Genomic DNA, 14,462 nt, shown 5'->3' with positions numbered 1-14,462 from the left:
TCATTCTGACCTTTGTTCAAATCTGTTTTGTATTGTATTTTACTGTACTTTCATACAGTTTTGAACGCAGAACACAAATGTTGGCCAAGTATAATTTTGGACTAATATGGGATGAAGCCAAAAGCAGAAACCAATCTGGCAAACAAGCTACCGCCCCTCCCCCCTCCTATCCATGTTGCCAGACCTGGCGAAGTCGGCGTCGAAGGAGGACACGGGGGGGTTGAGGCGCTGGTGTCTTCTGATGAAGGGGTCCTTGTTGATCCCCTGGATCTCTCTGTGTTTGTCCCAGGGCTTCAGGTAAGCCTGTGTTAGCTGTCCTCCTTGCTGCTCCCGCTGCCTGGATCATGCCAATCTTCTCATCTTGTTCTGGGGTCAGAGATGGAGAGGATCACCATATAAAATAGGTCAAAGCTCCTAACATCTGATACAGGATCAGCTATGTTGGAAATGTCCTCATCTTTCTGGGGTTGGCGAGAGAGAGAGGGGGATGTGTAAAGGAATCACCTTATGGAGTAAGTGATAGAAGAGGTAAAAGCCCCTATTCTAACAACTGATACCAGGTCAGATATTTTGGTTTAAACTTTAAATTCATTCCATCCTCTCTTGCGAAATAGAATTGTATCTAAATGAGACAAACCAGGATAAACAAATACAAATGACTGTGCTTAAAATGTTGCGTATATTAGCCTGATCTGAGATCAGTGGATAAAAGCACCTTCTACCTCAAACTCACCATATGGTACATAGAGTGCTGTACACTTGACTACATAAGAGCACATGCTTCCACACATAGTTAAATACAGTGAGTTGACACCCTTTTGACACATTGTAACAGGCACTTACACTTTTCATGAGTGAACACATTTAACAGCCTGGCGGGTGTCACTGGGGATCAACTAGACCATGCTGATTAGGGTTCAGAACCTAACAGTTGTAGTATTCCCCCTCAATGGAGATATGGCTGGAGACAGACAGACAGACACACTCACACACACACATATACACACATGGAGAGCAACCTCTGGTCTACTCCAGTCCACCATCTTCTGACTGTTTGATTAAAGCCAGAGTCAGAGGGAGACTTGTTACTCCCTGTGGAAGACCAGCTGTCAATCAACCCAGGAGACAGCTGACAGGGAGAGCTGATTAAAATGGATTGATGAGAAGAGAGGATGGAGAGAAATGGTATAAGAGGAACGGGGTTAGGAAATGTTGTGAGAGAATAAGGCGAGGGTGAAGGAGCAGGGGATGAAGGTGAGGAGGAGGTATGGTAACGAGGGATGAGGAGGGGTGACACTGGACAGGGGGGTGAGGATGGAGTGCAAATGAAGAGGAGGAGGGAAGGGGGGATGGGGGTAAGGATGAAGAGACTAAATGAAATCTAGGGGGATCTACTGTATATGAAAAGAAGGAGTGAAAAATGAAAGATGGATGAGGCGAGAAAAGGTGAGGGGTCAGAAGCGAAGACAAAGAAGAGGAATGAACTGAAGAACAGGGCAAGAATCAGGAGAGGGATGAGAGGGATCTAACCTATGTGTTTTTGTGTTACCTATGATGCAGCAAACAGGTTTCCTCTGTGAGAGTCTGCATGTGAGGTGTGGGAGGCATTTGAACACAGAGATGGTGCTGATCAGCTGAGAAATTATGGTTTTCGCGGTCTGTTGTGGTAGCTTCTGAAGGGTCGGGGAGAATGCTATGTGCAGACAGACAGACAGACAGACAGACAGACAGACAGACAGACAGACAGACAGACAGACAGACAGACAGACAGACAGACAGGCAGACAGACAGACAGAAACACGACCCATTGCCACTTACACTAACCAACGTGTTCTGCCTCTCTAGTCAAAGACCTAAAGAACTTGCAGAGAGCTCTCCTCCAATCATTATCCAACTGCCTATCTGAACTTTACATTCCCCTCATGATTCCTGGATAAAGATTTGATGAAATATGACTTTAATCGTGTACGTTTTAATAACATAAACGGATCCTCTTGTATAGAGAATGGCAACATGTTAAGGCATTCTGAACCCTACCCTCTTAGTCTATCACTTGATGCAGATATGTTACATACATTAAGCCTAAATCACATGTCATGGCTGATTTATAAAGTGGGGAGGGAGTGAGGGAGAGAGCGGGGGACAAATAAATAAAGTGAGGGTGATGTATAATAATGCTCTCCATATGTAAGGTAAGCTTGCTGCTTAATGCCCTGTGTTGGTGAGACAAGGACAAAGAATGTTCTCTTTCATTGTATTCTAAATAGTGTGGAGGTGTCGACCTGTCTGACTGTGTCTCTCACTGCGACCGTGGAAATGCTACAATGTCAAATGTCATCAGACACTGAGAACGGATGACATTGTTCGACTTTCAAACATGAGACTTTTGTTTGGGTGTGTGTTAGTACGTGTAGGAGTAATATTGCCAGAATCCCTCGTGAGACTGAGTGTGAACGTGACCGAAATATCAATATCTCTTTAGAAACTGCCTTGAAGTCTATTTCAATCTGCAATGCTTATGCACGCGTGTTAAAAACGGTGTGTGTGTGTGTGTGTGTGCATGTGTGTACGTGCATGCATGTGATTAAGTGCGTGTGCTTTTCTGTCTGTTTGAATACGTACCTGTGAGTTGGCTCCGGGGGCCTCCTGGCCCAGCACCACATGCACCCTGAACAGAAGAGGGGGTTGGGTGAGGTCTTGCTGTCTCCGCTGATGGCCTTGGACAGCTCCTGTAGGGACCACATGCCATCCATCGTCTCTGTGTGTACAACCCAGTGCTGCTGGATCTGAGAGAGACACACACACACACACACACGCACACACTTATGTAGATAGCACTGCACATTCACTATCATCAGTCCATCATCTACTCGCTCAACCACCTAATGGCATCTATTTGTAATTTCATCCACAGGTGAAGTTCTAAATGAAGATATTTTCTGGATGGACAGTTTTCATTTTCTATAATGAAATCATCTCATGGAATTATCTTGCTAGCCACTATTTTATGAGGACAAATTAGCCCAAAAAAGTAAGTAAGCAGAAACTAGCAGGGAATAGGTACTCTCCCACACACACCCATCCCCCACCACAACACACACACCTCAGGCCTGTCTGTGAGGAAGGTCTTATAGACCTGGGGCATGATGGCCACGATGTCCTGATGTGCTGAGCTGAGCCTCAGGAGCTTGGCCTGGTGGTGGGCCTGGTGGTGGCACTGCTGGTCCCCCTCAAATTCCAGGTCCCTGTACACCCCGAAGAGAGAAGAGGAGGGAAGCTGCAGAGATGACTAGCTCTTCCCTCATATTGCTCTGGAAGCCAGACCTAATTCATAGAGAGTAATCCAGCTCTCACTCAGAATTCCAGATCCCAACTCCGATCTCCGAAATGTACGGCTTTCATGGGGATAAGGCCTGCCGCGCAGAATAAGCCTCCGTGAGCGAGAGAAGAGTAGTTTGGGGGGGGGGGGGGAGTAGAGAGAGGGGCTGCTCTGAGTCAGTTCAGATCTTTTTAGCAGATTTTCTCTCTCTCCCTTAGCTACTACAAGGAAAACAGCACTCACAGACAATGACCTTTTTGACTTTGGGCTCGACAGATCTTGACATTGGCTCGACACAAACCTGATCTTAAACTTCCTGAGAGAGTGGAGAGGGGAGGAGAGACAGGGGAAAGGGGGAGAGAGGAGAGGGGGAAAGGGGAAAGGGGGAGAAGGGCGCGGTGCGGTGGCATGAATCCCTGCCAATGAGCGTTAGTGTTCATTATGCATGCTGCTGCTCAACCTGTCTGATGCCTGAGCCCCTATAACGACACTCTGGAAGACAAGGCATTACTTATAGTGTAGCAGCGTAGTGAACCATCATAGCATCCAACACAATGTCGGCAAAGCCTACTGTAGCACCGGGGTTCCCAAACCATGGGGCGCTCCCGTCGCCAGGGTGGTCGGAGATGCCCTTTGGAAAAATACATATATTCTACTATATATATATATATATATATATATTTATTTTAAGGAACTCATTCAACTGACTCTTGAAAGCTGTAACAGTAGAATACACAAGGTGCAATTCTGAAATTGGGTAGTGAAAGTGCAGTTTTTGGGCTTTTTTTTTCTGTCATTGTACATATTAGAAAGCTATTTGGTACCAGAAATGCCCAGAGTAACTAACCCATGTCAGCTAAAGTTTTGTAGCCCACTGATTTTGTGATAAAGTTTGAGTCACACAGATATCCCATGAACACACAATAGACATGACAAAATGTGTAGAATTGTAGGGAATTAGCTTTAAAACTGCAAAATGTTCTCTCCACTCCATTGTAAAATGGATAGAATTGCAGGAAATAAGCTTTAAACTTACAAAATGTTCTCTCCTCCATAGAAATAGATGCGTTGCCCAATGATGAAAGGGATGCCCGAGTGAAAAAGTTTTTGGGAACCCCCGCTGTAGTATATTAGCACAACACGTCATTCATGATTATACTGTTAACGAGCAGTGTAGCATAACAGACCTAGATCAGTTTGTGCTGTCTTGCCAACTCCTATAGACATTGTCACGCATGCAATTATAGCACTTACAGATCTGCAACCAGGCTATGGGCTGAAACTCTCCTGTGTCTCTTATCGTACATTTACCCTTGTATCACATAACCCCCCCCTGCTTTCTAATGTTAGCCTATTTGGCATTGGAATGGAATACAAATGAAATGCAGAAGGGTTATGTGAATTCATACTGTACTCTAACCCCTCCCCTCCTCTCCACCTCTCCATCTTTTTCTATACATCTCTCCTACCCTCCTTTTCCCTATGGAGAAACGCACGCACGTACGCACACAGACACATAGCCCTCTGTACACTGGATACAACATTAATGTCTCAAAACACATGCATCATGGCTTGCACCAGGCTGCGTGTGTGTGCATTTTCTGCTGGCAGCTGAATTCGTTTCACAGATCCAATTTTTATAGGTCTAGAAAATGCTGACCGCAGAATGATGACAACAACAGCAGTCTGTTTTGTGTGTGTGTGTGTGTGTGTGTGTGTGTGTGTGTGTGTGTGTGTGTGTGTGTGTGTGTGTGTGTGTGTGTGTGTGTGTGTGTGTGTGTGTGTGTGTGTGTGTGTGTGTGTGTGTGTGTGTGTGTGTGTGTGAGAGAGAGAGAGAGAGAGAGAGAGAGAGAGAGAGAGAGAGAGAGAGAGATGGAGGTGGTTTGTAAAAGCAGGGAGCTAAGAAAGCCACATCCTGTTGCTGTAGTGTATCTACAGGGTTTACGGCTGCATATCTAAACCCTGGCCCAGGAGCAGAGCACAGTACTGTAAAATACAGAGTTACTGTAAAATACAGAGTTACTGCATAATACTGATTTTTGTTATACTGACTTACTGCATAATACTGATTTTTGTTATACTGACTTACTGTATAATAATGATTTATGTTATACTGACTTACTGTATAATACTGATTTATGTTATACTGACTTACTGTATAATACTGATTTATGTAATACTGATTTACTGTATAATACTGATTTATGTTATACTGACTTACTGCATAATACTGATTTATGTTATACTGACTTACTGTATAATACTGATTTATGTTATACTGACTTACTGCATAATAATGATTTATGTAATACTGACTTACTGTATAATACTGATTTATGTTATACTGACTTACTGCATAATACTGATTTATGTTATACTGACTTACTGTATAATACTGATTTATGTAATACTGATTTACTGTATAATACTGATTTATGTAATACTGATTTACTGCATAATACTGATTTATGTTATACTGACTTACTGTATAATACTGATTTATGTTATACTGACTTACTGCATAATACTGATTTTTGTTATACTGACTTACTGTATAATAATGATTTATGTTATACTGACTTACTGCATAATACTGATTTATGTTATACTGACTTACTGTATAATACTGATTTATGTAATACTGATTTACTGTATAATACTGATTTATGTAATACTGATTTACTGCATAATACTGATTTATGTAATACTGATTTACTGTATAATACTGATTTATGTAATACTGATTTACTGCATAATACTGATTTATGTAATACTGATTTACTGTATAATACTGATTTATGTAATACTGATTTACTGTATAATACTGATTTATGTTATACTGACTTACTGTATAATACTGATTTATGTAATACTGATTTACTGTATAATACTGATTTATGTAATACTGATTTACTGCATAATACTGATTTATGTTATACTGACTTACTGTATAATACTGATTTATGTTATACTGACTTACTGTATAATACTGATTTATGTAATACTGATTTACTGTATAATACTGATTTATGTTATACTGATTTACTGCATAATACTGATTTATGTTATACTGACTTACTGTATAATACTGATTTATGTTATACTGACTTACTGTATAATACTGATTTATGTAATACTGATTTACTGCATAATACTGATTTATGTTATACTGACTTACTGTATAATACTGATTTATGTTATACTGACTTACTGTATAATACTGATTTATGTTATACTGACTTACTGCATAATACTGATTTTTGTTATACTGACTTACTGTATAATAATGATTTATGTTATACTGACTTACTGTATAATACTGATTTATGTTATACTGACTTACTGCATAATACTGATTTTTGTTATACTGACTTACTGTATAATAATGATTTATGTTATACTGACTTACTGCATAATACTGATTTATGTTATACTGACTTACTGCATAATACTGATTTATGTAATACTGATTTACTGCATAATACTGATTTACTGCATAATACTGATTTATCTTTCCGGCTACCCGGATAAAGCACTAAATAAACTTCAGGTAGTGCTAAATACGGCTGCTAGAATCCTGACTAGAACCAAAAAATGTGATCATATTACTCCAGTGCTAGCCTCCCTACACTGGTTTCCTGTTAAGGCAAGGGCTGATTTCAAGGTTTTACTGCTAACCTACAAAGCATTACATGGGCTTGCTCCTACCTATCTCTCTGATTTGGTCCTGCCGTGCATACCTACACGTACGCTACAGTCACAAGACGCAGGCCTCCTAATTGTCCCTAGAATTTCTAAGCAAACAGCTGGAGGCAAGGCTTTCTCCTATAGAGCTCCATTTTTATGGAATGGTCTGCCTACCCATGTGAGAGACACAGACTCGGTCTCAACCTTTAAGTCTTTATTGAAGACTCATCTCTTCAGTGGGTCATATGATTGAGTGTAGTCTGGCCCAGGAGTGGGAAGGTGAACAGAAAGGCTCTGGAGCAACGAACCGCCCTTGCTGTCTCTGCCTGGTCGGTTCCCCTCTTTCCACTGGGGTTCTATGCCTCTAACCATATTACAGGGGCTGAGTCACTGGCTTACTGGTGCTCTTCCATGCCATCCCTAGGAGGGGTGCGTCACTTGAGTGGGTTGAGTCACTGACGTGGTCTTCCTGTCTGGGTTGGCGCCTTGTCGGCCTTATCTCAGGATGGTAAGTTGGTGGTTGAAGATATCCCTCCAGTGGTGTGGGGGCTGTGCTTTGGCAAAGTGGTTGGGGGTATATCCTGCCTGTTTGGCCATGTCCGGGGGTATCATCGAATGGGGCCACAGTGTCTCCTGACCCCTCCTGTCTAGTATTTATGCTGCAGTAGTTTGTGTCGGGGGGCTAGGGTCAGTCTGTTATATCTGTAGTACTTCTCCTGTCTTATCCGGTGTCCTGTGTGAATTTAAGTATGCTCTCTCTAATTCTCTCTTTCTCTCTCTCGGATGATCTGAGCCCTAGGACCATGCCTCAGGACTACCTGGCGTGATGACTCCTTGCTGTCCTCAGTCCACCTGGCCGTGCTGTTGTTCCAGTTTCAACTGTTCTGCCTGCGGCTATGGAACCTTGACCTGTTCACCAGACCTGCTACCTGTCCCGGACCTGCTGTTTTCAACTCTCTAGAGACAGCAAGAGCTGTAGAGATACTCTCAATGATCGGCTATAAATAAGCCAACTGACATTTACTCATGAGGTGCTGACCTGTGTCACCCTTGACAACTACTGTGATTATTATTATTTGACCATGCTGGTCATTTATGAACATTTGAACATCTTGGCCAAGTTCTGTTATAATCTCCACCCGGCACAGCCAGAAGAGGACTGGCCAGCCCTCATAGCCTGGTTCCTCTCTAGGTTTCTTCCTAGGTTCTGGCCTTTCTAGGGAGTTTTTCCTAGCCACCGTGCTTCTACACCTGCATTGCTTGCTGTTTGGGATTTTAGGCGGGGTTTCTGTACAGCACTTTGTGGCATCAGCTGATGTAAGAAGGACTATATAAATACATTTGATTTGATCTTCATAATACTGAATTACTGCATAATACTGATTTATGTAATACTGACTTACTGCATAATACTGATTTATGCAATACTGACTTACTGTATAATACTAATCTTCATAATACTGAATTACTGCATAATACTGACTTACTGTATAATACTGATTTATGTTATACTGACTTACTGTATAATACTAATCTTCATAATACTGAATTACTGCATAATACTGACTTACTGTATAATACTGATTTACGTAATAATGACTTACTGTACAATACGTATCTTTTCTCTAACCACTACTGTACTACAGCTTACTGTCTATGAGTGCAGTGAAGTGTCCTTCTAACCGAATGGCTACCAACCCTGGTCCTGGAGAGCATCAAAGTAGGCACGTTTTTGTTACAGCCGAACATGAAAAAGCTTGATTCAACTAATTAAGTTCTTGATGAATAGCTCAATTGGCTGTTTTACACACTGTAGCTCTCTAGGATAGGCTCTAACTACCTATTTAACTGGATAAACTCTGTAGCGACTAATGTCACTCAGAGTGTGTGTGTGTGTGTGTGTGTGTGTGTGTGTGTGTGTGTGTGTGTGTGTGTGTGTGTGTGTGTGTGTGTGTGTGTGTGTGTGTGTGTGTGTGTGTGTGTGTGTGTGTGTGTGTGTGTGTGTGTGTGTGTGTGTGTGTGTGTTCATGTCCTGACCTTGTTGGCGTCCAGCCTGTAGTCGTTGAAAGTCGCTCTGGATAAGAGCGTCTGCTAAATGACTTAAATGTAAATGTAATGAGGAAGTTGGATGGCCCTTCAGAGAACCAGAGCATCTTGGAGAGACCCGGCTGTATCTTCTTGTCCAGGAAACAGATATGCTCCCGCAACAGACCCAGCTCATCAGCAGACAGCGTCGCAATAATCCTGGACACACACACGGACGGACGCAGACAAACACAAACACAGATACACACACACAGATGGACCAAACATGAGTGTTTATAGAGGCAGCTATGTTTCATAAACACATCAGTATACAAAAAATGCATAAAATACTGGTGGTCTTTTCTTCAATTCATTTCCTGCACTATATTATTTAACATAAATTCCCTGGGCCAGTACTTTACAGGGAATTACACAAACACACACAGCTAACCAGGCATTAGTTTGTTGATACAGTATGAACACATGACCTATGGCCTTTTCTTACTATAAGTTATGAGCATTGTGCTACACATGGCCTGCCGCATGCTAATTGACTTCCACTCTAGGCTCTGCAGAGTGGGCTTCAATCTGAAGTAGTGTTGTGTGCTGAGCTTTACAGGGTCCCAGGCAGTGTGCATACACAGGCTTACAGTCTGATTTGCTTCATACTGAGTGAGGATGGAATGTGCGTGTGTGTATGTCTGCATGTGTGTGCAGTGATTGACATTATGGGTTTGTTTCAAATAGAAACCAGAAATATCACATTTACATAAGTATTCAGACCCTTTACTCAGTACATTGTTGAAGCATATTTGGCAGCGATTACAGCCTTCGAGTCTTCTTGGTCATGATGCTACAAGCTTGGCAAACCTGTGTTTTGGGGAGTTACTCTAATTTTCCCCTGCAGATCCTCACAAGATCTGTCAGGTTGGATGGGGAGCGCCGCTGCACAGCTATTTCTCAGGTCTCTCCAGAGGATGTTTGATTTCGGGTTCCAAGTCCAGGCTCTGGCTGGACCACTCAAGGACATCTTGTCCCAAAACCACTCCTGCGTTGTCTTGGCTATGTGCTTCGGGTTGTTGTCCTGTTGGAAGTTGAACCTTCGCCCCAGTCTGAGGCCCTGAGCACTCTAGAGCAGGTTTTCATCAAGGATCTCGCTTACTTTGCTCCATTTATCTTTCCCTCAATCCTGACTAGTCTCCCAGTCCCTGAAAATGATCCCCACAGTATGATCCTGCCACCACCATGCTTCATCATAGGGATGGTGCCAGGTTTCCTTCAGACGTGACTCTTGGAATTCAAGCCAAAAAAGTTGAAACTTGGTTTCATCAGACCAGAGAATCTTGTTTCCCATGGTCGGAGTCCTTTAGGTGCTATACTCCAAGCGGTCTGTCATGTGCCTTCTACTGAGGAGTGGTTTCCGTCCAGCCACTCTACCATAAAGGCCTGATTGGTGGAGTGCTGCAGAGATGGTTGTCCTTCTGGAAGGTAATCCCATCACCAAAGAAGAACTTTGGAGCTCTGTCAGAGTGACCATCTGGTTCTTGGTCACCTCCCTGACCAAAGCACTTCTCCCCCAATTGCTCAGTTAGTCCGGGCGGCCAGCTCTATGAAGAATCTTGGTGATTCCAAACTTCTTCCATTTAAGAATGATGGAGGCCACTGTGATCTTGGGGACCTTCAATGAAGCAGACATTTTTTGCACCGTTCCCCAGATCTGTCCCTCGACACAATCCCGTCTCGGAGCTCTACGGGACAATTCCTTTGACCTCATGGCTCTGACATGCACTGTCAACTTACTGTGGGACCTTATATAGACAGGTGTGTGCCTTTCCAAATCATGTCCAATCAATTGAATTTACCACAGGTGGACACCAATAAAGTTTTAGAAACATTTCGAGGATGATCAATGGAATCATACCAAAGAGTCTGAGTACTTATGTAAATAAGGTATCTGTTTTTAAATTTTAGTATAAAGTCAAGTGGTCTGAATACTTTCCGAATGCACTGTAAATCTGAAATTGCAACCTTAGGAAGCTTGTTTAACAAACAAATGCTCTCTATAGCTGTACTTGCAGGCCTATGGGGAAATTCAAGTGTTTTAGTTTCAACAAAGTTCCTAGTCTGGAGATAGCGGAAGAAGTGGGTTTGGGGGAGGTTGAACTTTTCCTGTAGCTGAGCAAAAGAGGTGAACGTACCATCAAAGAATAATTGGTCTAGTGAAGAGAGGCCTAGTGAGAGCCAGATGCCAAAAGCCTCATCATTTAAAGACGGACAAAATAAAATGTTCTGATTGTTTGGACCTGACAGAGAAAAGCCTCTAAGACTAAAGGCTAAACAGAACTGATTTTACATTTTGAGAAACTGTTTCACAATTGGTTTGACACACTTTTTTCCTCGGGACATTGGGAGAGATGAGCACAACACAGAGGAAAGTGCAGCAGGTTTACACGATTCAGACTCCATCTGGACCCAGAGTGGTCTCGGGCCAGTACGATCAGTCTGTAGCCAGTACAAAAGGCCTCTGAAATGTGCAGCCCAATAGTATGTCAGAAAATGTGGTAAAGCTAATCCACCCAATGCCTTCTGTAAAGGTTTTCTACCAATCTGAGGTACCTTGACATCCGGTGAATTAACAATTATTTTGTAATAAAAATGGGTAGAACATTGAAATACAAATTTGGGCAACACCTTAACCCTTCCAATAAAAGAAAGAGGTAGATGTTCCCTGCAATACTATATATTTGTGTTGTTGTTGCCGCTTTAAAGCTAGTTTCCTGCAATTGTACACATTTTGTCATGTCTTATGTGTGTTCATGTGGTATCTGAGTGACTCAAACATTACAACAAAATCAATGGGCTAAAATACCTAGCTGGAAAAACATTAGCTGACATGGGCTAGTAATCAATTGGATATTTCTGACATGTTATAAAATTGCTCTCTGTAAGGTCTGCAATGGCAAGAGGAAAACTGCTGATATACTACCCAATTTCAAAACAGCACCTTGTGCATTCAACAGTAAGCTGAAAGCCCAATTGACTTCACTATATATAAAAAAAGAAGCTAAACTGAGTTTCTTACGTTGATTAGCCCCATAGCCCTACAGTTTGTGAACCATTGGTTTAAGTGAAAGACGATTTATGGCAGTACCTTCAGAAGGTACTCCATGACTTTTCCACATTTAGTTGTCTTTACAGTCTGCATTTAAAATGGATCACGTTTTGATTTTGTGTCACTGATCACCACAAAATACCCCATCATTTGTATTTATCTAACATTTATTTAACTAGGCAAGTCTGTTAAGAACAAATTCTTATTTACAATGATGGCCTACTAAAAGGAAAAAGGCCTCCTGCAGGGACGGGGGCTGGGATTCAACTAACAATATAGGACAAAACATACATCACGACAAGAGAGACACTACAACACTACATAAAGAGAGACCTAAGACAATAACACAGCATGGCAGCAACACATGACAACAACACGGTAGGAACAAATGGTTGCAGCACAAAACATGGTACAAACAATATTTGGGTACAGACAGCACAAAGGGCAAGAAGGTAGAGACAACACATCACGCAAAGCAGCCACAAGTGCCAGTAAGAGTGTCCATGATTGAGTCTTTGACTGTAGAGGTGGGTTTTAAAACTGACCAGCTCGAGTGTTTCTTGCAGCTCTGCCCAGTCGCTAGCTGCAGCAAACTGAAAAGAGGAGCGACCCAGGGATGTGGGTGCTTTGGGGACCTTTAACAGAATGTGACTGGCAGAACAGGTGTTGTATGTGGAGGATGTGAGCTGCAGTAGGTATCTCCGATAGGGGGCAGTGAGGCCTCAGAAGGTTTTATAAATAAGCAACAACCAGTGGGTCTTGCGTTAGGTATACAGATGACCAGTTTACAGAGGAGTATAGAGTGCAGTGATGTGTCCTATAAGGAGCATTGCTGGCAAATCTGATGGTCGAATGGTAAAGAACATCTAGCCCCTCCAGAGCACCCTTACCTGTCGATCTATAAATTATGTCTCCGTAATCTAACATGGGTAGGATGGTCATCTGAATCAGGGTTAGTTTGGCAGCTGGGGAGAAAGAGGAGCGATTACAATAGAGGAAACCAAGTCTAGATTTAAGCTTAGCCTGCAGCTTGGATATGTGTTGAGCGAAGGACAGTGTACCGTCTAGCCATAATCCCAAGTACTTGTATGAGGTGACTACCTCAAGCTCTAAACCCTAAGAGGTAGTCATCACACCGTTGGGGAGAGGGTCATTCTTCTTACCAAACCACATTATCTTTGTTTCGGAGGTGTTCAGAACAGAGAAAGCTTGTTGGACACTAAGAAGGCTTTGTTGTAGAGTGTTTAACACAATATCCGGGGAGGGGCCAGCTGAGTATAAAACTGTATCATCTGCATATAAATGGATGAGAGAGCTTGCTACTGCCTATCGAGTATTGGGGTACTCCCTTGGAGACAGGAAGTGGCTGACGAAGCAGTGATTCTGACTGTATACACTCCACTCTTTGAGAGAGGTATTTAGCAAACCAGGCCAAAGACCCCTCAGAGACACCAATACTCCTTAGCCGGCCCACAAGAATGGATTGGTCTACCGTATCAAAAGCTTTGGTCAAGTCAATAAAAATAGCAGCACAGCATTGCTTAGAACCAAGGACAATGGTGACATCATTTAGGACCTCTTCTTGGATATAGGGGGCACTCTTAATTTATGGATAAAAAAACGTTCCCGTTTTAAACAAGATATTTTGTCACGAAAAGATGCTCGACTATGCATATAATTGACAGCTTTGGAAAGAAAACACTCTGACGTTTCAAAAACTGCAAAGATATTGTCTGTGAGTGCCACAGAACTAATGCTACAGGCAAAACCAAGATGAAATTTCATACAGGAAGTGCCCCAGATTTTGAATGCGCTGTGTTCCAATTTCTCTTTATATGGCTGTGCATGGGTCACAAATGAGCTTAGACTTTCTGTCGTTTCCCCAAGGTGTCGGCAGCATTGTGACGTATTTGTAGGCAAATCATTGGAAGATTGACCTTAAGAGACTACATCTACCAGGTGGCCGCTTGGTGTCCTCCGTTGCAATTATTGCGTAATCTCCAGCTGCGTGTATTTTTCGTTTGCTTCGAGGAGAAACACAGCTGCCACAAATTATTTATCATCTAATAGATATGTGAAAAACATTGAGGATTGATTCTAAACAACGCTTTCCATGTTTCTGTCGATATTATGGAGTTCATTTGGTAAAAAGTTTGGTGTTGTAGAGACTGCATTTTCTGATTTTTTTCTTAGCCAAACGTGATGAACGAAACGGAGCGATTTCTTCTACACAAATAATCTTTTTGGAAAAAATGAACATTTGCTATCTAACTGAGAGTCTCCTCATTGAAAACATCCGAAGTTCTTCAAAGGTAAATG

The 14,462-nt window shown here is 42.3% G+C and overlaps 1 protein-coding gene across 1 annotated transcript in view; it reads right to left on the bottom strand.

The window, feature by feature from the left end:
• LOC118373381 (uncharacterized) overlaps nucleotides 1–14,462 on the bottom strand; it is a 58,266-nt gene that overhangs the window by 38,545 nt on the left and 5,259 nt on the right. Inside the window, exons 2-6 of the mRNA XM_052495680.1 lie at nucleotides 9,152–9,250; nucleotides 3,621–3,635; nucleotides 3,104–3,245; nucleotides 2,623–2,786; nucleotides 185–337 (exon numbers count right to left, since the gene is read on the bottom strand). Of these exons, the coding sequence (XP_052351640.1) occupies nucleotides 185–337; nucleotides 2,623–2,786; nucleotides 3,104–3,245; nucleotides 3,621–3,635; nucleotides 9,152–9,250 (573 nt within the window). The remainder of the gene's footprint in view (nucleotides 1–184; nucleotides 338–2,622; nucleotides 2,787–3,103; nucleotides 3,246–3,620; nucleotides 3,636–9,151; nucleotides 9,251–14,462) is intronic.

The sequence above is a fragment of the Oncorhynchus keta genome, chromosome 35, assembly GCF_023373465.1.
Source record: "Oncorhynchus keta strain PuntledgeMale-10-30-2019 chromosome 35, Oket_V2, whole genome shotgun sequence".
NCBI lineage: Eukaryota > Metazoa > Chordata > Actinopteri > Salmoniformes > Salmonidae > Oncorhynchus > Oncorhynchus keta.
Note: the sequence above shows the minus strand (reverse complement) of the source record. Positions and strands in the feature narration are given on the sequence as shown.